Source organism: Zeus faber (assembly GCF_960531495.2).
Source record: "Zeus faber genome assembly, chromosome: 5".
Lineage (NCBI taxonomy): Eukaryota > Metazoa > Chordata > Actinopteri > Zeiformes > Zeidae > Zeus > Zeus faber.
In genome coordinates, this window is record NC_137192.1 from 6,910,680 (window position 1) to 6,936,372 (window position 25,693).

At 43.5% G+C, this 25,693-nt stretch overlaps 1 protein-coding gene across 1 annotated transcript in view; it reads right to left on the reverse strand.

The window, feature by feature from the left end:
* Positions 1-10,616: 10,616 nt before the first annotated feature.
* cntn3b (contactin 3b) overlaps positions 10,617-25,693 on the reverse strand; it is a gene marked incomplete at both ends in the record, with an annotated part of 49,304 nt that continues 34,227 nt past the window's right edge. Inside the window, 14 exons of the mRNA XM_080000431.1 lie at positions 10,617-10,735; positions 11,448-11,613; positions 12,081-12,193; positions 12,589-12,775; positions 13,942-14,051; positions 14,498-14,732; positions 15,239-15,309; positions 15,900-16,049; positions 16,588-16,746; positions 16,969-17,086; positions 21,970-22,145; positions 22,876-23,003; positions 23,923-24,073; positions 25,364-25,493. Of these exons, the coding sequence (XP_079856557.1) occupies positions 10,617-10,735; positions 11,448-11,613; positions 12,081-12,193; positions 12,589-12,775; positions 13,942-14,051; positions 14,498-14,732; positions 15,239-15,309; positions 15,900-16,049; positions 16,588-16,746; positions 16,969-17,086; positions 21,970-22,145; positions 22,876-23,003; positions 23,923-24,073; positions 25,364-25,493 (2,013 nt within the window). The remainder of the gene's footprint in view (positions 10,736-11,447; positions 11,614-12,080; positions 12,194-12,588; positions 12,776-13,941; positions 14,052-14,497; positions 14,733-15,238; positions 15,310-15,899; positions 16,050-16,587; positions 16,747-16,968; positions 17,087-21,969; positions 22,146-22,875; positions 23,004-23,922; positions 24,074-25,363; positions 25,494-25,693) is intronic.

Below are 25,693 nucleotides of genomic sequence, written 5' to 3' on the forward strand. Positions count from 1 at the left end.
TCACTGCAAGACTTCAAAAGCTGTCAGATCGCTGTACTGTCCAGACTACACAACTTTCTGTCTTGTGATAGGAATGCTGAAGTCGTTGTGGTTTGCACACTACATGACTGATCGGTGATAGGGGTCACAAATTACAAGATTTTTCACCTGGAGGAATCTCCAAACTACGTTTTGTCACGAAAACAGACGCGAGAAGTGACACCGGAAATTACGTGATACCATGTGGGGGACAGGATAAATATTTTTTATTATATTCTGGATCTCCGAAAAATAAATGAATAAAAGGTGAATTTAAATAAGAAATTTATAAAAAACCTTGAAAAGTAAAATAGGTATGTTTCTGTGTTTCTGGCTGCTGCTCCGTGCAACCCTGTCTTCCCCATCTCTCCTTCTCGACTCCTCCCCTCCCCCTCACTCCATGTCTGCTCTCATTGGCTGAAGCTTGTTGCCTGATCCTGGAGTCGTTCCCGACTCGACCAGATATTAAACCTGCTTGACATCTCGCGCAGTCGGATCGCGTTGCGAACAGTTCACACCACACGGTCGGCACTCACGGGAGCGCGCTACGATTTTCCTCCGATCTGGGGCCTTGCTCGGTGACCTCCAAAAATCTGTCAGTGAATGAAAAATCAGGCCAGAATCATGTAGTCTGAACTCAGCATAAGACATTTAAGTGTCACAGTTTAACAAAATGTTGATGATTCAGTCCTGTGTTCCACAATGGGAGATGAAACTGCCTGTTAAAGTCATACGCCAGGAAAAGTCACTCTTTGTGACTCTGAAGCCCCCGCTCCCCGCTGGCTCGCTGTTCGATGTTTATTGAAAGTTTATTCATATTATACACGTCTCCCTTGTCCAAACTGCACCAAATTCGACACTGCATGTCCTTGGGTCGCCAGCAATACACCCTCCAAGCGTGAAGTAGATTGGATGAACGGTGGTCGAGATAATCGAAGGAATATACAGGCATAAAGACAGACAGAGCAGTTGTCTGTAGAGTTTGATTAGAAGAAGATAGTATGATTAGATATATCTGTCATTAATCGCAATGTCATCTTCTATAATAAGTGTCTATTTCCAACCATGCTGGATTCAATGTGAAGTAGATTGTTGAGGTAATTGAAGGATATGTTAATTGAAGAACAGACAGACAGACAGACAGACAGACAGACAGACATAGATTCCGTCCTTCATAGTTAGTTAGATTGATTCAAAACTATTCAAACTGTGATTCAAATCATCACACTTGTTTTTATTTTTAGAAATCGTTAAGCGACCACCACAATGGTTTTAGAAAAATGCAAAAGAGACAGATTCTGACAAATTCTTAATCCCCATGGATCAATTCCCTCAATCCAAATTCTTAATCCCCAATTCTGTATTATCACCAGTACATTCAAATTTAGGTTGTATTTTTTCTTTTCTTTTTTTACCACAGTGCAGCATGAATAGAATTAGCCGCCATTGTTCTCGACCATCACCAGAACCTGTTTGCCGGAACGACAACTGGCAATCATACTTTGAATTGTTACCGGCATTAACGCGCAGAATCTGAATTGTGTAAAAATCTCAGCATTAAATTACAGTTCATGCAGAACAATGACAGCAGGGACGGGAAAGGAAAAGTGATTGCTTTAGCCGAGGGTGAAGCAGCGTTGGCAACAGCGGATGTGGACTGCAAAGCAATCTAACACCTAATTATCTTGGAGAGATGTGGCACTGTTACTCGGAATGGAGAACCGGCTTCTGATGTCAAGAAATAAAAGAGAAACTTCTCATGTAATAGCAGCGTATTTTCATTTCTTCTGTCAGGTAGACAACACTTTGCTCTGGCAAGTGAACCACAAATGTTTGCATACACGCCATGATGACGGCCGACTAAGCACAAACATTGGTATTATTTACTCACCTTGGCACCTCGACGTGTAATGGTGCCTCATAAATTGACTAATAAATGAAGTGAGTACTATCCTTCACATTTCTTACTTGAAGTAAGGAATGTACAATTTGGTTTATTACATGGCTACATAGGAATAATAATAATAATAAGAATAATACTTAAGAATACATTGGGACGGACTAGTTTGCCTTGCGTGGCGGCGAAGAAGAAAAATATCCACAACAATGAAGCTAACAATGCGAACCAACGTAGCCAACTATTTGCGCTTCAAGAAAAAAACAAGTATAAAAATGTACTATTTACTTATTATATGGAAATTGAACCTATCCACATTCATCTCTTCAAGTCTTCCACTGGACTTTCTATGTAGCACCACCACTAACCAGTGTTAGCATCTATGTGTTAGCATACATGGCTAATTTGTAAATAAAATAATACATTGAGACAGAATATTGATTTTATAACTAGCATGTCTAGTTTAAGCGCATCCCCAAAGGAAAACAGTCCTGAACAATGTAGCCAACACTGCAACAACATGCAGTAGCAAAATATTCGGCCAACAAAAACAACATTGCCCTACATATGACTAACACATTCACTGTTATTAACGCGAACATGAAATTGGACATATACGCATTTACCACTTCAAGTCCTCTACTGGAGTTTCTATGTAGCCTCACCGTAAGCTAGCGTCGCTATTTCTCAGGGGTCGTTATTCAGAGGTAACTGACCGCTGACTGCTGCTATCGACCAATCAGAATCGAGTATCCCACAGGGCCGCCTGATAAGACATATTATTACGCAATATTGTGGCTAATATTATTAGTATTCAGGGTTATTTCCTGCTGGAAACACCTGCTAAAATATTACATAAGACATTTGCAGTACTGGAGTTGGTTAATGGCTGGCAAAAAGAAACGCTCTCTCTCCCCTTTTTCTCTCTCTTTCCGTCTCTCTCTGTGTCTCTAATTGGACGTCCTCTTTCTTTGATCTGCCATTTCCACAATAAAGACCCGCTCCAGCCGCTGTGATGGGTAGAGCGGGTCTCTGATCTCTTCCTTTTCCATTGTTCTCCAGCCACAGGGGGGGCAGCTAACTGCTCCCCATTAATTTACTTTGGTGATCAATTCCCCAAACTTACATCCTGTGTTCCCGTCTGTGGTCGTCCGTTTGAAAAAAAGGGGCCCCTTGGCTAATTAGCGCACGGCGACGGAGCAACCACGGCGCTCCGTGGGACGCAGGGAAGGAGGGATGGAAGCGCTCTGGCCGACGATTGTCGGGGTCCAGGCCATACCTCTGTCGCGTACGCGTTCCCCGCTTACACTCCCAGCCGCCTTCCACTTTTAACTCGCTTGTGCTGCCATTGGACGGCGACAGCCCCGTCCTCATGAAAACTCCATAAGCATCAGGACGCCCGATAGCTCGGGGGATGCTGCAAAGCCAAAGACTTTCGGCTTCTAAGCGGGAGGCCGGGAGGGACGTCAACCAGAGAGACCGAGAGTGGGTCGGATCGAACGCCGTTTCCAGAATCAAGTGTGACAGTTGAGCCTGACCACTGATGAGGTTGACATTTGCTTGTAATTAGAACAAATCAGGGTTGAGACATCCCTTTTATACACACACACACACACACTTACACACATACTTGTACACGCTATTCAGCCATATGATAATATTAGCGAGACACCGGTTCAAAAGAGCCCGAAAAGTCCCGGCTGCTTTAAATGTCAGCGGGAGTGCGCCGTGCAGTTCACTCTTTGTAATTTCTAATATTACTAATGCACGTCGCCATTTCCTTGTTGATCATCCCAACTCTCATATGATGGTCGTCACTGTCTCATGTCGGTGCATAAGAAGGTCACATTGTTGCTATTATGGAACATGATTGTAACTCACACTCTTAAAAGGGAGGCCCGTGGGCTACATGTGGCCCCCACGTTAATGCAGACCGGCCCTCTGGAGGTTATCAAAAAACTGTAGTTGCAGTAATTTCAGAAATACCAGGACGTATGGCTTGAAGTACCCATGACAAATAACCATGTGACTAAGCAGTAGCGGTGGGCATTTCAGGAATATGAAAGAAAGAAAGAAAGAATATGATCTAGAAATGTATTGGTTTATTTGTAAGGGATTCTCTATTTTTTGGGGGACATTTGCTTCTTGTCCATCTTACTGTAGCTCAATGCCTGGCTTTGGAGGGACTCACCTGGAATAGCTCCTGTATAATTGCGATAAAAACTGGAGTTTCCCTTTCAGCCTAGTAAATTGATAAAGATAATCAGAAGAATGAGGTGGTGGTGCTTTTGCATTTTTTTGTTGTCTTTGTCTGATAGGCGCTTGTTTTCATTTGTCTGGCCCCTGAGGTGGTAACAGGTTGAAAAGTTGGCCCCCAACAGAATGTAGCTGAATAGCCAGATGTGGCATTTATTCACAAAACGCAAGGAAACAAGGGAAAGTAAAATTTGTCTGTTATAACCTCAAGCAAGAGAGAGTGGTGAGAGTTTGGTCGAATGTTCCAAAAAAATCGGATCTAAAAAATGACTCCTTAGGATTTTGCTGCCTCTGGAGCGGTGCGCTACACACCAAATAGTCCATGATTGCACTATCCTTTTTGGACATACCCATGGCCATTCCACCATTCCACCAGGCATTATTACATCAAGCAGACGCTTTTATCCAAAGCGACTTACAATTATTCAAACACCGACGGACGCAGCCATCAGGAGCAATTAGGGGTTAAGTGTCTTGCTCAAGGACACTACAGCATGCTAGCAGGAGGAGCCTGGGATCCAACCAGCAACGGGGATTAGACAGTTTTTCATCGGATATCGTACGTCATCCTGGTATTTTTTACATTCTAATTTAGCATGCCATGGTTTCAGACATACTTAGCCGCATCACTCGCTCATTTTAACCACTCCCCTGGCTCAGTGCTGCCATATAAGGAAGGCATACGACAATGCGGATCCTTATACATTCAATTGGTTGCAATATCATTTCACAACCAGTTTTATCCATTTGTGTAGGTATACGGAGTGCGATTGTTTGCAAAGTTACATTTTTTTTTCACGATATTGAGCATCTTCTCTCATTTGTTTAGTTTCATTCCCTGTAGAATTCCTCCATTTCTTTCCAGACACAGACACATACGTATAACTCTGCCTTGTGAGGCAATAACCTTGAAGCTCTGAAAAGTGCACTTATTTTCCTAGGTACAAAGTATTTTGTTTTGCATTCTTCAGAACAGAGCTAGCTACCAGCCACCTGTTATGCACTCATTAGTGATGATTTATCTTCTTTTTATTCGTTTTTTATTTAAACCATCTCTCTACTGGTCTAATCAAATCTAATAAAATCACACTCCAACCTGAGAGAAGAGCTGTTGTCTTCCTTTGAGAAGTGAAAAAGAAAATAAAATATATTTTTTAACGAGGGCCAGGGCCAGACCTTGTTACATAAGCATGTAAAGATGCTTAAATTCATGGCACTGCAATAGGGGGGGACACCGGGATTTTTTGTCACCCCATTAACAGGTATGTTTCCACCTTCAGGTGGAAAATGTCTTTTGGAGAGAACGTCTACGCCAGGTATTACTGTATAGGAATAAAGTGTTATCGCTATTGTTTGTGGCCATACGAGGAGTCTGCGTTTGCGCGCTCATCTCCACCTCCACGTCCTACAATTTGCCTAGTGAACTAACGCTGTCCTAATAAAGACAATGTGTTCTTATTTTACATGTACAGTGGTACTTTGACTTACGAGTTTAATTCATTCCGTGACAGAGCTCCTAATTCAATCTGCTCGTATAGCAAATCAATTTTCCCCACTGAAATCAATTGAAATGCCATTAATCCGTTCCAGCCCTCAAAAAACCACCCCAATTTTTTTTGTTACGTGTACTTAATAAGAAAAATGTATTTATAAATAACAAATATTGTATAAAAACATAATAAAACACAATAAAAGAGAATGTGTAGATCATTTTTGCCTTCTCGCAGATGATGCCCTCCGTCACGCTATCTCCTGCAAGCTGCTTCTCCGTCAACCACACCAACAGCAGATTCTCCATCTTTTCATGGACAACAGTCAGCAGCTTAGACATTATTTTAATGTCCGTAACACCCTTTATCGTCTCCTTCTGCTTCAGTATGGTACATATCGTTGAAGTACTACGCTCGTACTGCCTCGCCAATTCCATCACATGCACACCTCGCTCATGTTTTTCTATGATTTCATGCTTTAATTCAATCAACAATCAACTTCTTCTCAGCACTTACTTTCTTAGGACCCATGGTTAGAATTTTTTTTGGGCAAAATAACTGGACAAAAAAGCACAAATCGCGAGCACAAAACACAAAAGCGATGCTTCCACCCTCAGGTAACCACGTGAAGTGAAGGAGTGAGACGCGGGATGCTGGTCGCATTCGCTCGCCAGGCCAACTAGCGGCGGCACCTGAAGCTCGTAAGTCACATTTTTGCTCGCAAATCAATACAATAAAATCGACGGAACAACGGCTCGTAACTCGGAAAACTCGTATGTTAGTGCACTCGTAACTCAAGGTACCACTGTATTTTATTGTGTTCCATTTCCTTATTAACAGGGACGCTTCCTCAGCAACTCGCTTAGCCCCCTCTGCAATGGGCCATATTGGGCTCTCTGAGACCCCAATCCGAGAAGATTTTTAAATATATAAACTATGAATAAGTCCAAATTTCCATACCTGTCCATATTGTAGTTAGGTAGATAGGGATGACACAAGGATCAAAACAGCCATTGTTGTACATCCTCTAATGGTTAAGTTTAACAATTCAATAATTTTACTAGTTGGAGAAGCCCTGGTCGAAACCAGGTTTTCACACCAGAATACTCATAAACTCATACAACCTGTGTTTGTTTTGGAGTGTTTTGCATGTGACAGGGTGAGGACAAGCCTTTACAAGATAGAGGTGAAGGGGTTGAACTCTGCCTAAGATAAACAAGTCCGAAGGGCATGGCTGATGGATTTACTGGGAAACGGGGCAAACGGGGCCGCATTTCCTCCTCTCTCTCGTCGATATCCTGCTTTCGTGGGGGATAATGGCGGGTTAAATTCACAATGGAGAGAGGGAGAGAGAGAGAGAGAAAGAGAGAGAGAGAGAGAGAGAGAGAGAGCGCGAGAAAGAGATAGAGACCTCCACAAAGAGCTTTGATGGAACGGCCGATGATGTCGCGAGACTCGCTCTACAAACCGCTATGCCACGGAGTAATCCCTCTCGGATTTAATTGACTAAAAGGGCTTATCGCCGTAGTGTAAAATGCTCAAGGGGAGCTTTCCGAGGAATTATCAGACACCGCATACCTTACATCAGGAAAATGAGATGCTGCGCTTCGCAATGAAGTAAATATTCCAGAGGAAAAAATTGCAGCGTTAGCAGATGATTACCCTGAATTTAAACTGGAATCCCTCTTAAAAATGTCATCAGGAAGATCGATTGGAATTGTTCCATTTCGCCAGCGACCTAAGCGTGCTGAGGGACTACTGGCGGGTCTCAATATCTGATGCCAAACAGACCACTTTGCTGGAATAAACATTTTTATTAAGTTATAGTTTTAGAAAAAAATAAAAAAAAATAAACACAAATCCACAAAACAATGATTAACATGCATGTTTCTTTTTTTTTCTTTTTTTAGTGTACAAGACAAAACAGTTACTTTTCAATATGAAAATGTCATTCTATGGGTCAGTATCTCACAGAGATCAGTTGATTAATACATCGGTATTAAGGTCGGGGGAGACGCTATAGAAAAGCGATAGGTTGTCTTGGCCGGCCGTGTCTAAAAAACATATATACTGTATATATGCACTCTATTTACACAGCACTACGTGCCATTTGCGAGCGATGACATAATATAAACCAACCAGACTTTTTGGAGTCAAATTACCTGGAGATGGGTATTCCTTCCAGTGTGGTTCATCCTATTGTTTCATCACTTCCTTCAAATCAATTAGTGGCATTAATCAGAGCGCAAGGCTAAACAATGGAAAAACAATAACTGTATTGGTAATACTAGCAGTGTTAAAAAAACAACAACAACAACTTAGCACTGTAAAGTAGTAGTATTCTTCGATGAGCTGGCGAGAAGGAAACTGCTCAGTAAAGTTCTTCAACAAAATAAGCGTTTATGTGGTTTTACTGCAATGTCGGACGTAGGGAAGAAAGATACTTCCGTCAACCACCAAGAGAGAATCTCAAGAGTGGCTGTAGTCAAGATTAAAATAAATAAAAATAAACACGGTAATTGAATATTTAGGTCAATATGTCAATTACAATTTACAATTGATATTAAAAAAAAAGCAGCAATAGGGCAATGGGAGCCCTGCTTTCGAAAACAAAATCTAGGGAGAATCTGCAATTATTTGCACATGGAGTTATGTGATTGGTACTGGCATCTTTTCAGAAACGGTGGAGGGACGGGTGGGTGTTGGGGACACCGGCAGCGTCTGCGACTGTAGCCGGACAGCCACAACAAGTGTGGGGCAGGCAAAATCAATATGGCATCGACGAGCGGAGAGGGCTTCATGAAGAAGGCTTTAGGACGTTGTCTCCGGCGGGCCTCACCCTGCTGTTTTCTTGTGCTTTTCATCTCGTCCTACTTTTTTTTTGGAGGGGGGGGGGGGCTGCATGCTCGGCAAAAGGCACAGTTATGTAAAGCAGTGGTTTTCTGACCCCCCCTCCATCCCCCCATTCCCCCAAAACCCACGGCCATCATCAGGGATTCAGGGGGGATTCGCGTCCTCGCACACCTCGACTCATAACTGGCCGAGTAGACCCCGTCCACGCATAACAAGAGGACAAAAATAGATTCCTCGGTGAAAAGAAATTGCTTTCTACCTTAAAGGACCGTATTGGTGTCAAATTGAGTTTTAGCTGTGTACAGTATATTCGTATTTATACAATTATATATACATTTCCATGTATATAAATAAACACACATATTTATATACATTTATATAAATATGTGAAAAATATATATTATTTATATTATTTATCATTACATAATTTATCATAATATATATTATTTTTATATATGTTTCTATATATTGTTATCATTCATTTTTATTATTCATTATCATTACTTATTTTGTAAGTAACTTAATTTTGCGAAATTTTGTATCTGTTCTTTCAATTTGAATGGGTGGAAGCATCTTTGACACACAACAAATACAAAATTAAGAAATGTTGACAAATTCATTTGCCGTAGATAATCAGGAGATCATTTCAAGGTGGGTTTCTCGCAACCATTTTACAAAACCCGGAAATACAGAGACAATATTAAATACAGGCTAAAACTATATTTGGCACTTGGTACAGTCCCTTAATGTAAAAAAGTACTTACTTAACATACCCTTCTCCTCCTTTATGGGCTCCCCCGATCTGAGATTTTCACTCCTTTCATTCCTCATCTTAATTTCTCAACCACGGCGAAATGGAAAATCAGAAGGTGCGAAACGAGGCCAAAATAAATAAATACATAAATAAATACTGTAGGTCAAAATAAAAGCGTGGGTTCTAGTTAAAGGCACTAGTCTTCCGTAGTATCCTTTTTTTCGTGTGTGTGTGTGTGTGTGTGTGTGTGTGTGTGTCTGTGTGTGTGTGTGTGTGTGTGTGTGTGTGTGTGTGTGTGTTATGGGTCTTGATCTATGTATGTATCTGGAATGGGGGCGTCTAAATGCGGAAGAGGAGGGTACAGCACACTTGGGATCTGCCCCCGACATGGCAACACGCAGCAACAGACGCCGGCGTGCTTCTGAAATCGCAGCACTCATCTGGCCTCTGGATCCGGAGCCTGATGGCCATTTAATATTCAGCAGGAGCAAAAAAAAAACCCAAAAAAACAGTCTGAAGCTCCGTGGAGCTACGACAGGATGACCAAATACAAGTTAAATTTGCAGGATAAGTGAGTTTGAGGCACAGTTGATCAATTTGCTATGCAGCCCCCCCCCCCGACAAAGACATCGAAAAAATGTAATATAATAATAATAATACAAAAGAAAAAACACTTGTGAGTGATTGGAATGATGTGTAAAATATTGAGATTTAACGGCATGGCAAAGTGAGGATATTAGATAATGGGTAATTCAGGGCGGTGATATTTACGTCCATGGATGGTAATTTATTCTTGACCTCTTAAAGGAATTATCCGGCATTTCATTTGGAGGGTGTGTGCGTGGGTGGGGGTGGGGTGTCCGGTTAATATATTCACCTTGAGAGGATCGTGAATCAGTCTTCTTCATACACAAATGCTCCTATATACAGTATAATTACAGTATACTGTGTATAGTGTATATAGCATAAAAGACCAATCCAATCCCGTGTCTAAAAGAACACTGTAATTAACCGTAAAAACGGAATGTCCTCGTCGCCTATTTTGGTTTGTATTTGGCAAAAATGGCTTTAAGGCATGAGGTATCATGGAAGGATCCTCATCGAAATGTAGCTCACGTGGACATCTTTACCTTCTGCCACACGGAAGAATATTCATGGACTCCAGAAGAAACAAAATGTACCCAAAAAGCGATAGCGGCACTTATGATGACGTTGGAAAAAAGATTGGATTTTTTATACGATGCCATGCACATAAGTTCTGACGTCTCTCATTGGGAGTGTCCTGGAAAAATAAATGGCGGCCATCCTTCCCTCAATCCGTGTCCATCCTGTTTTCCCGCTCCGTCCTTCAGTAGTGCGAGGGTCCTAGCTGGAGGGCGGCGATGAAGAAGAGGGTGAGGAGGATGAGAACGGTGGAGAGGTGTGGTGGGCAGAGGCGAGCCACGCCCGATCCCTGGGCTCCCATGCCTGTAAAAAAAACAAAAAAAAAAACAGACCATAAAATATCTCACTTTTTCCAGTGCAAAGAGCGACAACTACATTTGGCCAAAGCAACTCTAGCCCCCCCTCATAAATCAAGAGGCCGACTATGTGTTTTCCCAGGTAGTGCCATTATTAATGGCTTTCAAACAGGAAAGGCCATTCTGGAACGGCGGGAAGATGCCGCTCGTGTCCCGTCAAAAGGCCTGACAGGCGAGGGTGCAAGGAAGGAAGGAAAGCGGGGGCTCAAAACTGTTTTATATGCGGCGGTGTGGTGCAGCCAGTCAACAAGGAATAATAACCCCATTGCAGAGATGGATGACATTGCATGCGTATTTTCTAAAAGGGTAGTTTTTTGGAGAAATAATTCCATTAAATTGTCATTCACTGTAATAGTAATAGTAATAATTTGGTAATTACATAGTAATCACCTATACCTAGACCTATAAATTATCCTGTGCATAGAATCACATTTTGTATATTGTGTGTATCTCATATATTGGCTATTTTTTGCTTATTGAGCTATTGTTATATATTTTTTCAGAACGTTATTATTTTTTAATACTAATTGTCTGTACAGCACTGCACCAAGATTACTTGTATATATTAAAAGCACATATTCTGATTGTGATTGTGATTTCTTGTGGCCGGAAAGCCAAATGAGATATTATGTTGGTAAGAATTTAAGACAGGATCTCACTCAGTTTGTGGATGTGAAGGGGCTCGCTGCCGGCGCCCTCACCGCCCTCACTTAGGGCCTTGATCTGGACAAGGTAGTTGTCGCTGGCAGAGAGAGAGAGCTCCATGCTGGTTTTGTTGGTCACCACCACATTGACGTCGTTGTGATGGTGCCTCTTCAACAGGACCTTGAAGGGTTAGCGGATAAAACGTATTAGTTATGCTTCTTTCTATCTCAAGTTGTAATAGAAAGCTTATTTTTGAGAAGAATTCACGTTCAAGGAAAGAATAAAAGGTCAAATGTCAAATCAAGGTCAATCCAATGAATTTCTATTATATGGTATCTATCTATCTATCTATCTATCTATCTATCTATCTATCTATCTATCTATCTATCTATCTATCTATCTATCTATCTATCTATCTATCTATCTATCTATCTATCTATCTATCTATCTATCTATCTATCTATCTATCTATCTATCTATCTATCTATCTATCCATCTATCCGTCTGTCTACCTATCTATCAAGATATGCAACGCCCCCCACTATTTTCCTATTGTATACCTTCTTATTTCCATTGAAAAACACTTTCACATATTCCAGACATTTCCCCACTTTAATTGTGACATCAACCCGAAAAAAGATAGTTACCAGATATCCTGTGACCTGTGACTCGGTCTCCGCAGCCACCACAGGATCCCAGTGCAAGGTGAGCTGGGAGCCCATCAGGGTCCACTCCACATTTAGCGGCGGCTGACCTGGAGCTACCACACAGACACACATGGAGATGATTTAAACTCACAGTGACAGGCAAGGCAACGAGGTATTCCAGGCTATGCAGACAATTGCATCCTTTACACAAACAATGTTTTGTATTGCAGCGGAATATATGCAGAAAGTTCACAGCCTGCTGGTTCTGCAGAATGTTGTTTTATACAGTATCATTTCACCCCCTTCTTTCTCACTTGGAAATTTGGAGTCTGAGTGTGCTGAACCCAGTGCAGCATTTCAATATTTACAACAATTGCAAAGCAGTGTCAAACTAATAGGTTAGGGTAGCACTCTGGTATGCGAGTGTCACCACGAGGAATCGATTCCTTCCAGTTTTGTCTCTTTCTCCCCAAGATTCAGTGTGAGGTGAGGGACGGGATGCACTCACGTTGTTTCTTTGTGGTGGTGTTGATGGGTGCTGACTGTGGCCCGGTGCCCGCGGTGTTGAAGGCAGCCACGGCAAGGTAGTACAGCGTGTTGGCCTTCAGCCCCGTGACGTTCACCAGCGTGTAGTTGCCGGAGATTCGCACTTTCCCAACTGTGTCGGGCTTGGTGTCGTCCTCCCAGTACATCACCTGTTCAAGGCAGTTAAGGAGACAAACTGCCTTTTAGCGTTCTATTTAAAAGGCATATTCCACCACCCAATTTGAAATGCTTGTATGTTTTTGTTGCAGTGAGGGTAGGGTGCGAGGGGTTGATGACTAATACATCAAACTTTTTTCCCGCTACTGGGTTCTTGATTGTTGATGCACATCCTCTTAACCCCCATCATGTCGGTACTAGCTGGTCTGGGTGAACCACACCAGGCCATAGAAACCCCCCTTTGTAAAAGCCGAATGGTTTAGCAGCGGTTTGGAGATCAACAAACCATTAAAACATTTCAAAATATGTAAAAATGGACGTGAATGGTGTATAATCCTGTAAAAAGGAGACGCCGAGTTCTAATTGCTTTCCTTCGGGGGTCTTAAATTGAATTAAGGGGCTCAGGTGAAGGGATATTTGATGAGGCAAATAAAGTAACGCAATGCTAGCTCTGGGGCATATTCAATATTCATACTTTTGCATATTAAGTAAAATAAGAGTTAAGTCAATAAATAAATGAACAGAAACGCAAAGTCTGCCCCCGGGTAAACCACTATATGCTGATGATTCTACAGTATATGCTCAATGCGGCTGCAATAAGTGATTTGCAAATGTGAAGAAAGACGGAGGCGTGATCGTCAGACTAGATTTCAATTTACAGTGCACTCCAAAATAGTCTAGCCTACCTTATCATCTAGTATCGGGTTCTGAGTGTCAGATTTGGATTCTGCGTGGTAGGGATTGCGTTTGGCAAAATGAGACCCATTCTATGGAGACAATGCGGCCAGAGCTATGGCAACCAAGGCGCTTTGTGCTGAGGGGCAGAAGGTGGCAGATATTGAAAGAACACCAGGAGAGAAATGCAAAGCTCTCTTTGCCTTCTTAAAAGGATGAAGAATTCTTTCTCTCTCTCTCCTTGGGGTAGCTGTCGTGCACCAATGCAGCCAAGGTCATCCTGCGGCGTTATTATTCTTAACACAAAATGGCTTGAGAGGTACCCAAGGAGAGGTACTCAGTTACTAGTCCTGTTGTACTTAAATATGGTCATAATGATGCTGTATAATTAAGAGACAAGGGATATACACTTGAGGATGGTAAGAAATACAAGAAAGGTTTTTGTCACCCCAGCGAGTAGTCAGCGAGTGTATTTACGACGTACCTCATATCCAAGGACTCTTTCGGGGGTGGTGGGCAGGTCTTCCCAAATCACTTCAATTTGAGCCGCAGACACTCTCTGAGACCTAACCCTCTTCGGAGCCGCACTGGGGACTGCAGAAATAGAGCGCCGGTGAAAATCCCACGGACTCATTCACTATTATCACACACACACACACTTATAGCAATGGAAAAAGCAGCCACAGAATACTAGTTTAACTAAAAAGCTATTTCCCCGGCACACCAGTTTAATAGGATCTGTGACTGACATAAGGGAAGACTATCTTGCCTGGCAAATTAAATTAACAGGATACCTCCCTGACAGTGAGGTGTGGTAAGTGTCTGCTTGGATTTCCTGTAATCTACCGCCGCAATAACTAATATCACGTTGACATTTCCAGCTTTGAGAGGGGCGGAGGGAAGGAATAAAAATAGCCTGCAGTGTTAGAGGGAACTTATATTATCATTACTATTCAAGGGCACGCTTGTAAGTGTGCAAGCGGGGGAAGGGGGAACTTAGGGCTTATTTAGGTATCACTGTCTTCCTTCTCCTACTGTACCTTCCTCCGCTGAGTACACAGTGGTGATGGAGCTATAGGGCCCCTGGCCCCGGTTGTTGTACGCCCCGACTTTGACGTCGAAGGGTGCAAAGGGCGGGATGGTGTCGTTCCGGAAGACGTAGCGGGCCACCCCCAGCGTGGAGATGGCCGCCCGCGTCCAGGTCACGTCGCCCACCGGTCGGAAGGCCACAATGTAGCCGAAGCCCTCGCCGTTCTGGAGCTCCTCGGGCACAGGCTGGGAGCAAAACACAAAACTATAGTGATATTAAAACGCATACGGACCAAGACACAGACGGGCCCGTCTCTGTGCCAACGCATCGACCGCCAAGCCCACTGAAACAGCCCCGGCTGGCCCAAAATGGTGCCGACGCCGAGGCAATTAAACACGGCCATTTTCTTTAAGCATCCAGAAGCTTTTTGTCTTATCGTTTTCCCTCCCGCATGGTCGCACAATCGTGGATGAGGTGCAAGAAGTCTTCGGCTGGAATTGGCTGTGTCCCCTCACTAGAAATCCATTTGATGGACGAAATGGCGCTCAGATTCAAAACCCAGAGGGAGAGTGCGAGAGCGAGAGCGAGAGAGAGAGAGAGAGAGAGAGAGAGAGAGAGAGAGAGAGAGAGGGTGGTGGGGGTGGGCCTTGATCTAATGCAGGTCATAAAACCGCTCCATTCGATTCTGCACAATTAAGCAAAACCATTACTGGGTGACGGCGGCAACAGTAAAATGTGACAGATGACTTACCTCCCATGTTATCACTAATTCAGACTTTGTGCCGCCTCCTCCTCCGACATCAGTGGGAGCTGTATCAGGCACTGCGAGGTGGAGCCCAGAGGGGAGCAATTAGAGCACAGTTTACAGCGCCCGGTGACAAGCCTCCATGCTCCCCACCGCCACATGACAAGGCGGCGAATATTGTTTCCCAATTTTACACTCTGCAAAACCCCCTAACTATGGGGACTTCTCTATATAGCCCAAAAAATGTCACTTTGCATAAACAAATGAGCCCCAAACATTTGGTTGCCCAACTCAATATTTTGGAAACGCCGATGGACTTGGACGACCGCTTCATGCATATCCAGCATGGTGGCGGGAGAAGCACTGTATTGTGGTGCTAAGTAAACGGTGCATCGCATTTAATCTGTCAAATCAGCAACCGATTCAAGTAGCTTTTAATGTCAGTCGCTGGCATCCTTGAATGGTATGGGGCGTGTGTGTGTGCGTGTTGAGGGCAGGGGGGTTGTATTTGAGTGCATATTTGCAGATGTAAATATACACGTGTCTGAGCCTATTTGTCATAATGTCCTTGTGTCTTATGTGTTTTTGAACATGCCTAAATGCCACTCCAAGTATGTGTGCTGAAGGCTTTCTTTTATTCTAACATTGTGACAGCGAGGAGAAGTACCGGCGTCCTCTGTCCTGGTCTTGGCCGAGGGGGGGCTGGGCTCCCCCATGCCCACGCTGTTGCGGGCCACAGCCCTGAACTCATACTCCACCCAGGCGTTCAGACCCACCACCGTGGCCGTCAGCATGTTGCCCTTGACCACCTCCGGCACTGCAGAGCGAGGAAGCAGAACCTCATGAGAACCCAGATCCTACTGGTGTCACATAAGCAGATAAATAACGGGAGGGATAACCCCTGAGCTCAATTTATTTCTGGGTAAGGAGGAAGGAAGGAAGTTGGAAAAAGTTTAATAGATCTCAACTTTTCGACACTATCTTTTCGCCAGATATTATCGCCTTACCGAAAGCCATTTAGAATTAAGTCTTTGAAGTTTTGTATTCCTAGTTACTGAGTTTAACGTCTATCAGGAAAACACTGATTAAAGAAATTGTAGTGGCTTCTCGTTATTATTATACAAAGTATATCTTGAGGAATACCGCAAAGTGGAGCAAAATATTGGAATTTTGACAGCTAATTTGTTACTTTCTTTTTATCTACCCTGCTAGGCTAAACACTGCAGGATACTGGAACCTCTTGAAAGAAGCAACACAACACCCAACACCCAACACCAACACGTTCACAGTTTTTCAGTTGCTTATTTTCCAGACACCAGTGAGGCGGCACATTCTTCATCCTAAATCAGGGGTACCTGTGTCGACGGCTTGCCACCCCACAGTGAAAGGGGTCCTGGCCTGGATGATGTAGCCGGTGATGGGGCTGCCGTTGTCCCGGCCCGGGCTCCAGGAGAGCTGGGCTGTGCTGTCTGTGATCTCCTCCACAGCCACCTTGACTGGAGGACCGGGGGGGCCTAGCTCCACGGACAATTAGCTGAGTCAGAATCAGCATTGCGTCTTATTTTATGTTCCTATCCTACGCCCACCCCCCTGTCCCCCAGCCTCTGGTCTTGGCTACATATCAAAGCCATCAAGCTTTCACAAATTAAGGGTGTTTTCATACTTTGGAGGTCTGGGGCTCTCAATAGGACTCGAATGTACTGCTGCATGCAATTTGAAGCTGCTGGTTCCGTTACCTTTGACAACCAAGATGGCGGAGGTAGACAGGCTCTCCACATCAGTGTCAATAACGCAGACATATTTCCCCCCGTGGCTCAGCTGGATGTTGCGAATCATCAGATCCCCTGATATGGTCTAGAATGGGCAGAATGTCACGGAGAGGAACACACTTTCACAACAGCAAACAATGGAGCTGCACAGGTTGCACAATTTGTCTTTACATCATTGTCAAAGTGAACTGGCTCTTTTGGCTGAAAGGGTTTGTGTCACTGTTTTCTTCCCCCGGACCGAGCGATTTTTGTCTGGCACGGAAATCCAACGGGAATGACAGATGAACAGCGAGCAAACAGCGCTGTTGGCCGCCCTTTAGGCGTGAAGCACCACCCGCCCCACCACCCCCACCAACCACTGCCACACTCCTCTCCTCCTCCTCCTCCTCCACCAAAAACAACCACTAGCCATAAACAGGACCCGCAAAAACAAACGTTTCCCATAGTTAATTGGGAAGATGATTATTCTGTAATCACATAAGCCCGAGCAGGATACGAGTACATCTCCCAGTGTAATGAGCAAATATTATTTAAAATAAGCTGCGTCCCCTCGAATGCCACACAGACAGAAAAGAAAAATCAAGACAGGAAGGCAGGTTAAATAAGCTGATATTGTAAACTTTCTCAACTACATATGGCTCCACTCCACGGCAATCCAGAATGAAGAAAAAAAAACCTGGTGCAGGGCATGAAGTGGGGGTAAGGAAGTAATTTATAGCACGGGGACAGGAACGATGCTGTGGAGGTTTTTATTGTCTCAGCCTCACACTGCACGGTTATCAAATTCCTAAATGTCATCTCTCAAAGTGCCCTGCCGAAAAAAGCATGTCAAAACACTGCAATCGAGCGGACCACTTTCCGGGAGACATTCTACCTTTGCCAATGGGGGGGGGGGGCAGCCAGGTATGGCACACTGCAGTCATGTCAGATTTCATCACCCCCGCTCGGTTCTGCGGCAAGTGGGCATAAATTTGCGCCGGGCACTCCGCCCTCGCTGGGTCGCTAACAGCGGAGGCAGAGCTGAGAAGCCGGCTTAAACATGGCTTAGGGCTACATACTGCATTCCTGTCTTTTCTCCTGCTCCTCCGCATCTCCTCTCCGTGAGCCTGACAGCCTGTGGTCTGGGGTCGGCCGCTCCCTTTCCATGTCAAACCCCCCCAGCTGGCCAAAGCACAGAGCCAATGGTAAAGGTGTCCTGGCTTGGCAAGCAGGAAGTGATGAAGCAGATTTGCTTTAATTATGCTAATTCATTCATCAGAAGCTGTTGTCCAAAAGGGTGGGGGATGGTGGTAATCTCTTCAGGTTACAGGGAACAGGCTCTGTGTAAGCCCCATCTCATTATATGCCTCTCCGCTTTTCAATGTCACTTGCATTTGCTGTTTGCGCTAAGGAAGCTAGCATGACCGCAACTCAGCGATTGGGTCCTGATACGATGTTAAACTGTGAATGTTCCATATAGAACTTGTGATATTGTAATGGATGAACATTTTGATTACAAATCCTGATCACATTTGGATTTCCTCGGAGTGAAAATACGTATCTCTATGTTGTGATGGGCTTCACGACATACTATATGAACTGTGAAATGTAATATTTGACAATTTGCAATCAATGACAACTGGCATAGAAACTTGCCACCAACTTTTCCAAACGTGATGCTCCTCCTTCTTAGCCTTCGCAGCAGAGGGGCCTTGCGACACGGGGCGTTTGAAGCTGAAGGTTCATCCAAGCATACTAAAACCAGTTTGGGGGTATAAGCAGCATTGTTCATGGGGTGGGGAGCAGAGATTGAAAATTGCTTGAAATCTCAGCAGCCGTTGAGGTAACATAGGACGGACAACACTTGTAAACCCCTGATATATCAGGATTTCTGCAACAAGTAAATAAAATATCACTTACTGTAGCTTTAAGATAGACCATCCAGTAACTAAGAACAAGCAAAGACGACCTTTCGCTAAATCTAAGTAGGAAGGAAATTAAGCAAACATGTGTTCAGGCTTGCAGTTATTTGCTTTTTGACCAAGATGAAGAGAAAGTGCATGTGAAGCAGAAAATGCAGCCTTAAGTTATCTTTATCTCGCATTTGCAAAGTTCTTTTGCAAATAGCTCTGCCATACAAAACCTGCTCACAAGCTCAGTCAGCTTAATGAAAAATCAACAGTGTTTAGCAATGAACAAGGCCTTGGCTTAGGGACGCCTGCAGGTTTCTATCTCACTGCATGCACATACCGAGCAAATGAACCCCACTCACTGACCTACAGTATAAAGACTAGATGCAGCCCCTCCATAGAAAATACCTATTACAATTACAATGCTTGAAGTGAGTCTCAGTTTAACTGGCTATTCATGCGGTAACTTTTACTGCCACATAATTGCATTCTAGGATCCATGGGAGAACGTATTCCCACTTGGGCGTGCGAGTATATACACATTGAGACACAACACATTGTTAATATTTGTTGGATATATTATATCCAACAAATATTAACAAAGTGTTGTGTCTTGATGTGTCCTGAAAATCCTCTGCACAGTTGCTGTCTTGATGTGTATTTGGGCACCATTGGCAATTATCAGAAATACTTAAACACAATTAGGTACTTGCCTATGTCCTCCAGGCTGCTGGGCTTGGGTGATTGAAAAATTCCAATCGGCGTTGGCTTGTGGCAGCGATTGCCAATTTACGTTTATATCGGGAAGGGGGGGGGGGGGGGTGTAAAGCTTCAATGCAAAAACTAAACTAAAAACTACTACTTAATTATGTGTGACGCGGCACCAGACACCACACGCAGGGTTTTTTGTAATGGGACAGAAAGGGACAGTCGCTCCGTAAGCGGAGAACCCCCACGCTCCCCACCGGGCTCTGAGCCACTCCAGCACCGCCCCAAGCTGGCCTCCGAACCGGAGAACCGTCTCCCCTCCCCACCGTTTTCCATACAAGTAAGAAGCTAAGGAAACAAAATAAATTCTATATGAAAGAATATGAAAGGACGTCAATTTCTGTGGTCGTAGTTGATTCAGACAATCCACTTCACAATGAGGTTTACACATAACACACAACACACAACGTCACAACAATGGAAAAAGGGAAAACATCACAGTCATTTTTTTAACACACAATACAAGAACGCTTTTTGGAGAATGAACATTCCAAATAATCAATAACAAATCCAAAACTGAGGGAGCTCTGAGGGAGAGAGTGGCTGCTTGCTCTCTCCCTCAGCTTCCCCCTCTCCACTCCCGCTCTGAGGGATCAGTTTCAGAACACGGTAAACTGCACTTACACCGTTTCACTGCTCGGATTTGGCAGATAAAAAAAATTAAAAAATCCTCTGTCATAATGTCAGTAGCGATCGATTCCATTGATTGCCGATTTAATCATCCATCTGGCCGAGCCTAAAGGCTGCAGATGGATCAGGTATTGGGAGAGGGCCTTTGTCTTCACATGACACAAAGAGCAGGACACCAATTACAATCACAACAGTGAAATTCAAGCCATGCCCTTCTGCAATTCTATTAGTAAGACGAGAACAAGCTGAAATACCCATTTGGCCAGCGCACACTGATGGTACGAACAGCGCGTACTGGCATGCGGCTTCAGGTGCCACGGCTCGTATCTGCAGATGCTCCCTCAAATCAGACATGCCTGCCTAATCCGTTGATGCTCACTCTAATTTCCCTGCAGACAGGCACATTTTTCTCTCTTATCATATTTGAATGTGCAAGTTTTGCTTTAGCCTGGAAATGCATCTTTATTCAGAAATACTATAAATATGTGGTGCATGTAGCCAGAGGAAATACGTACTCCAACTCTAATTAAATTTTTTTCTATCTTCTTTAACTAGAATGGATTACAGGTACCATTTTGTGGTCATTTATGTTATCCTATTATAAGTGTTCCCTTACTCCCCCAACCCTAGCCTTAAACAATCTGCAGACGTGAATATCCAAGCACTCGGCACAATGCTAAAGCTGCCAACCTTGAATGATGACTGGCACTATGGCAAACAGAGAAAAGACGGTTGTAAAACATTTTGGTGCAGATAAAGAACACAATTGCCTAGTGCCCCATCAAAAGGAACAAATATTCAAGAGAGAGGCTTCTCTTCTCACCATCTCAAGGTGTGAGGATTGGAAGTGAACATTTCCTTGCGCTCATTACTTAATTATTGCAGGGCACAAGAGCCATAAATAGGTATGCAAATTGAATTACGGCAGAACGGGGGAGGGCGATATTGAAATATTCTCCCTCACGGTAAGGGGATTATAAATTGTAAGGGCAAAAAACGATATAGACTTTGTTAACGAGGCCTTTCGCTCTGGTCTGAAAATATGTTTTTGCCAAGATTGGCATTAGAGGCACAATGCCTGCTGGCTCATGTACTGTAAGCCATTCCATAGGTGAGCATTGTGATTATTGATCCAACAGTATCCCTATTTGGGCAGTATTGACACATATTGGTAGAATCAAATATCACAATATTTTTCAACTGATACTGTGATAATTTGACGATATTTTGGGGACGCCTATTGGCTGATCATTGTGAATTACTATAGTCATTAGTAAGCAGGGAGAGGCATTGATTAGAGCGGCTAGAAGTCTAATGTCTAATATATGTCTCATATCACGATACTGATATTATATGGACACATCGCCAAACCCTAATCTCTATGTTACAAAGGGCTTTACAACATAGAAATGTGACACACACTCAAGTGATTTTTTATACAGCCAGCTTATTACCTTTACCTCTGCGCTATTAATTCTGGTGGCGGTAATAAATTCATGGGGAAAGTTTTCAGCTACGGCAAGTCTTGGGACAACTTCGTCCACTCTGGCGCTATGAGTGTCTAATGGGGCCCTCAGCAGGGCAGCAGAGCGTACCCTTCGCCGCATCACACAGTATGTCCCAATTAATCCCAGAATAACGGCAGAAACGGCAACGGAGTATATTACTTGAGATGACTCACCCCACCCACTCTCTCGAAATGATCGCCGTCCCTCTGGAAGTCGATGAGCTGGCCGTTGAAGGCCCAGGAAAAAGAGACATCCAGCGCCGGATCACGGGCAATCTGGCAGGGCAGCACGATGCTCTCGCCAACAATAATCTCCATGTTGGTGGGCCTCAGGGTGATTCTGGTGGGCTCTGGCCAGACAACACAGGCAACAAGGCTCGCATGTTAATTGCTCTCTGCGCGAGAACCCTTTTTAACGCCCCCCAACCCCAACCTCTGGCGCCATTCACGACTAAATCTATTATGCTAGGCGCTGTATTGCATGACTCCAAGGCTACTTACTAACAACATTTTAATGCCATGTGGCATTAAACAGCGGCACCATGGTCAATTCCGGGGAGAAAGGTTTGCGAAACGAGATGGTGGATATTGTGGCGAGCAATGAATTGGACCTGGTGGAGAGGGGTTTTGCCTTGATGAAGAAAGGTCACCATGATTGAATTCAATGGTGATTCCAAAGGGTTTGTCTTTCAGTGTAAGAGCATGAGCTAGGAACTAATGAGGAAATTAAAGTGAGGTAGGCTAGAAATGCATAGTCTCTCTCTTGCTCTCTGTCACACACACATGTTAACACTCAGTTAAGTCATGTGTCTCTATTTATAAGCATTGATTAATTAGGAAATAACCATTTTTATTTTCTTAATGACTATTTAGCATAATGTTTACCGCTTTCTTAAGTATCATTAGATCCTAATAACAGGCTAGGGAGATAACCACAAGTATAAGAAACACAGAGACACAGTCACAACAAATTGTTCACCTTCAACTGTGAGAGAACCGAGACGCAATAAAAGGGTAATTTGTTTTGGGAGGTGGAGCTTTCCTGGTGCCGAGAAGGTTATTGCACGCGAAGGCCCTCACCTGTGATTAGCAGCCTCCCGGTGGTGCTCGCTGTCCCAAACTGGTTCTTCGCGACGCAAGTGTAGCTGGCCGCGTCCCGTTTGGTCACATTGGCGATCTTGAGTGTCCCGTTGGGAAACAGCGAGATCCTGATGGACAGAGAGCATCTATTCACAGCTGAGACTTGGGCAAAATGTCAACTGTAACAACTGAGACTTTGCATATGCAACAGTTTCTATGGGTAGAGATGTGGCTGCACATCTAAATAAAATAAACCAGAAAATTATATCAAGGCTGAAATGTTTGACCCATTGGACTGTATTGAAACAATTCTCAATGATAAAGTGTCCAGTGAGGTTGCACAATGAACAGTTATAAATGATGGGAGCCAACAACAAGGCCCAAGTTGGAAAAAAATGGCAAAGCTATATTTAATTATTTACATTTTTAAATGTAAAATAATATCAAATTAATAAATATTTTATTTGTTTAATAATATTTAATTAATAAAAAAAATAATAATATTAAATGAATATAGTTATTATTACTTTTACATTTTGCCATCTTATAGTGTATTTACATTTTTTTAATACATAGGATAGGATTTTCCTGTCTCAGTATAGTTGCATGTTACCTAAATGTTACATGTTCGAATACATCAGTGCTTTCATTTTGTAACATTATTCTTTAATAAATAAATATAGCTTTCTGTTCAGTACACAATGTCTTCTTATGTGAGTACAGCGCATCGATATGTTGTTACGCATTGTTACTCACTATATTACACTCTAATGATGGAGTCATAATGTGGCGTTGCAGTTTGAGATCACAGCGTTCTATCACTATTACATGGGGCTCGATCTCCCCTTTCAGTCCCTCACGCTATCAAAATGTTAATTTCAGAAAGCCCATTATTCGACTGCTGCGCTCCATATGATAATCGTTTCATCTTTCAAAACACAGGGTCAAAGCCAGCGCTCCATTATCGGGATCAACCACGCGCGCAGCTAATTGCGGATTCTACGACAAACGTCGACATCATTTCTGTCGGCAGGCTGATGATACTACCTGTCGCTTTTCTGCAGGATGTCATTGCCTTTCTTCCACAGGCTGATTGCTGGCGGGGAGGCCCGTGGTTTGCACTCCAGAGTGACTTCGCTGCCGGAGCGGGCTTTGTGCAGGGCCCTCAACGCGCTGTTGGAGAAGCTGGGAGGCGAGGCTGCGCGCAGACAGGCAGAAATAAAGACGAGAGAACGAGGAAAGAATAAAAGATAACAATACAAGCAACAAGCTTAACAGGGCAACTTTGCTGTTGGAATGAATTTGCCATACTTGCTGCCTAAAATGCCAGCCTCAACTCTCAAAGCCAGGGGAATCTGCCCAAACCACATATACACACATACACAAAGACACGCCCCTCCAGTGCTTTTTTGATTCACCTCATTTTTTTCCTTTTACTTTTTTCCAAAATTGTCCCCCTTTTCCATTTTTTTAAATGTTCCCCATTTTCCCACCTTTGTTGTAAATGTTCTCCCTTTTTTATAATTTTTTTTCTATTCTTTCCTCTTTTTTTAAATGTTGTCCCATTTTTACATTTTCAAATTTTTCCTTTTTCCTTTTTCCATTAAATTTCATGTTTCAAATGTCATTCCGCATCGAAGACAACGGAATAGAATTCCTCGCTGGACCAGCCGCTCCGATATGATAGGAGTCATCAAAACCTTCGGGCAAAGAAATCAAATCAATACGCCATCTACATGAGCCCCGCGAAACACGCCACCAAGCGCTCCCTGATCAATACCCTGAAACGCTTGAAAGTAAAATGAGACACTCCCTCTTTTTTCTTCTACTCTCTCTCTCTCTCTCTCTCTCTCTCTCTCTCTCTCTCTCTCTCTCTCTCTCTCTCTCTCTCTCTCTCTCTCTGTCTCAGAGCTTTACAGCGACATCAAATGAGTCAAATGATGGATTTTTGATTTGTTTATTCTTTGTTTTCTTTTTATCTAAGAAGATGATTAAACACAGCGGATCCAGGATACAGATATAGGGCAGGATGAAAACGAGGCGGCAGGGAGGTGGGGGGCAGTCTTACCTAAAACCATCAGTTTGGCCTGGAATAAATAACACTGTGTTTGTTTTCAGCCACACACTGATACATCCCGACGTCTGACAGGTTCAGCGATGGAGAGTGCCCCTTTTTCGATTTGTGTCTTTTTTTACCTTCTTCCTATTTTTTTTCGTCTTTTTGTTTCATTTTCTAAACCCCCCCCCCCCAGTTTCCCTTGTTGCATTTTTTCCATTTTCTAAACCTGTCCCACATATTTTGGTGCTTTTTTCGCCAATTGCACCCGTTATTTATAATTTCTTCTCTTTTTCTACTTCTTCCCTTTTTTCATATCCCACCCCCTTATTCTGTTGATCAAACAAGATGCTTAAACACAGCGGATCCAGGATACAGATATAGCACAGGATAAAAATGAGGTGGCGGGGCGGGCAGGGGAGGCAATCTTACCTAACACCATTAGTTCGGCGCTGGAATAAATAACGCCGTGTTTGTTTTCAGCCACACACTGATACATCCCGACGTCTGACAGGTTCAGCGCCGCGATGGAGAGTGCACCGTTTTCGATTTGTGTCCGACCCTGTGGAGTTATGTGTGAGTGTGAGAGAATGGGAGAGAGAGAGTGAGAGAAAGAGAGAGAGAGAGAGAAAGAGAGAGAGAGAGAAATCTGCATTCCCAACAGTTGGCTTGTCTGTTATGTCCGAAGGCACCGGAGCAATTACTTGTACACCGTGCGGGGAAGGAAGGGGGGGGTGGATGGATAACGGTAAAGGAGAAGAA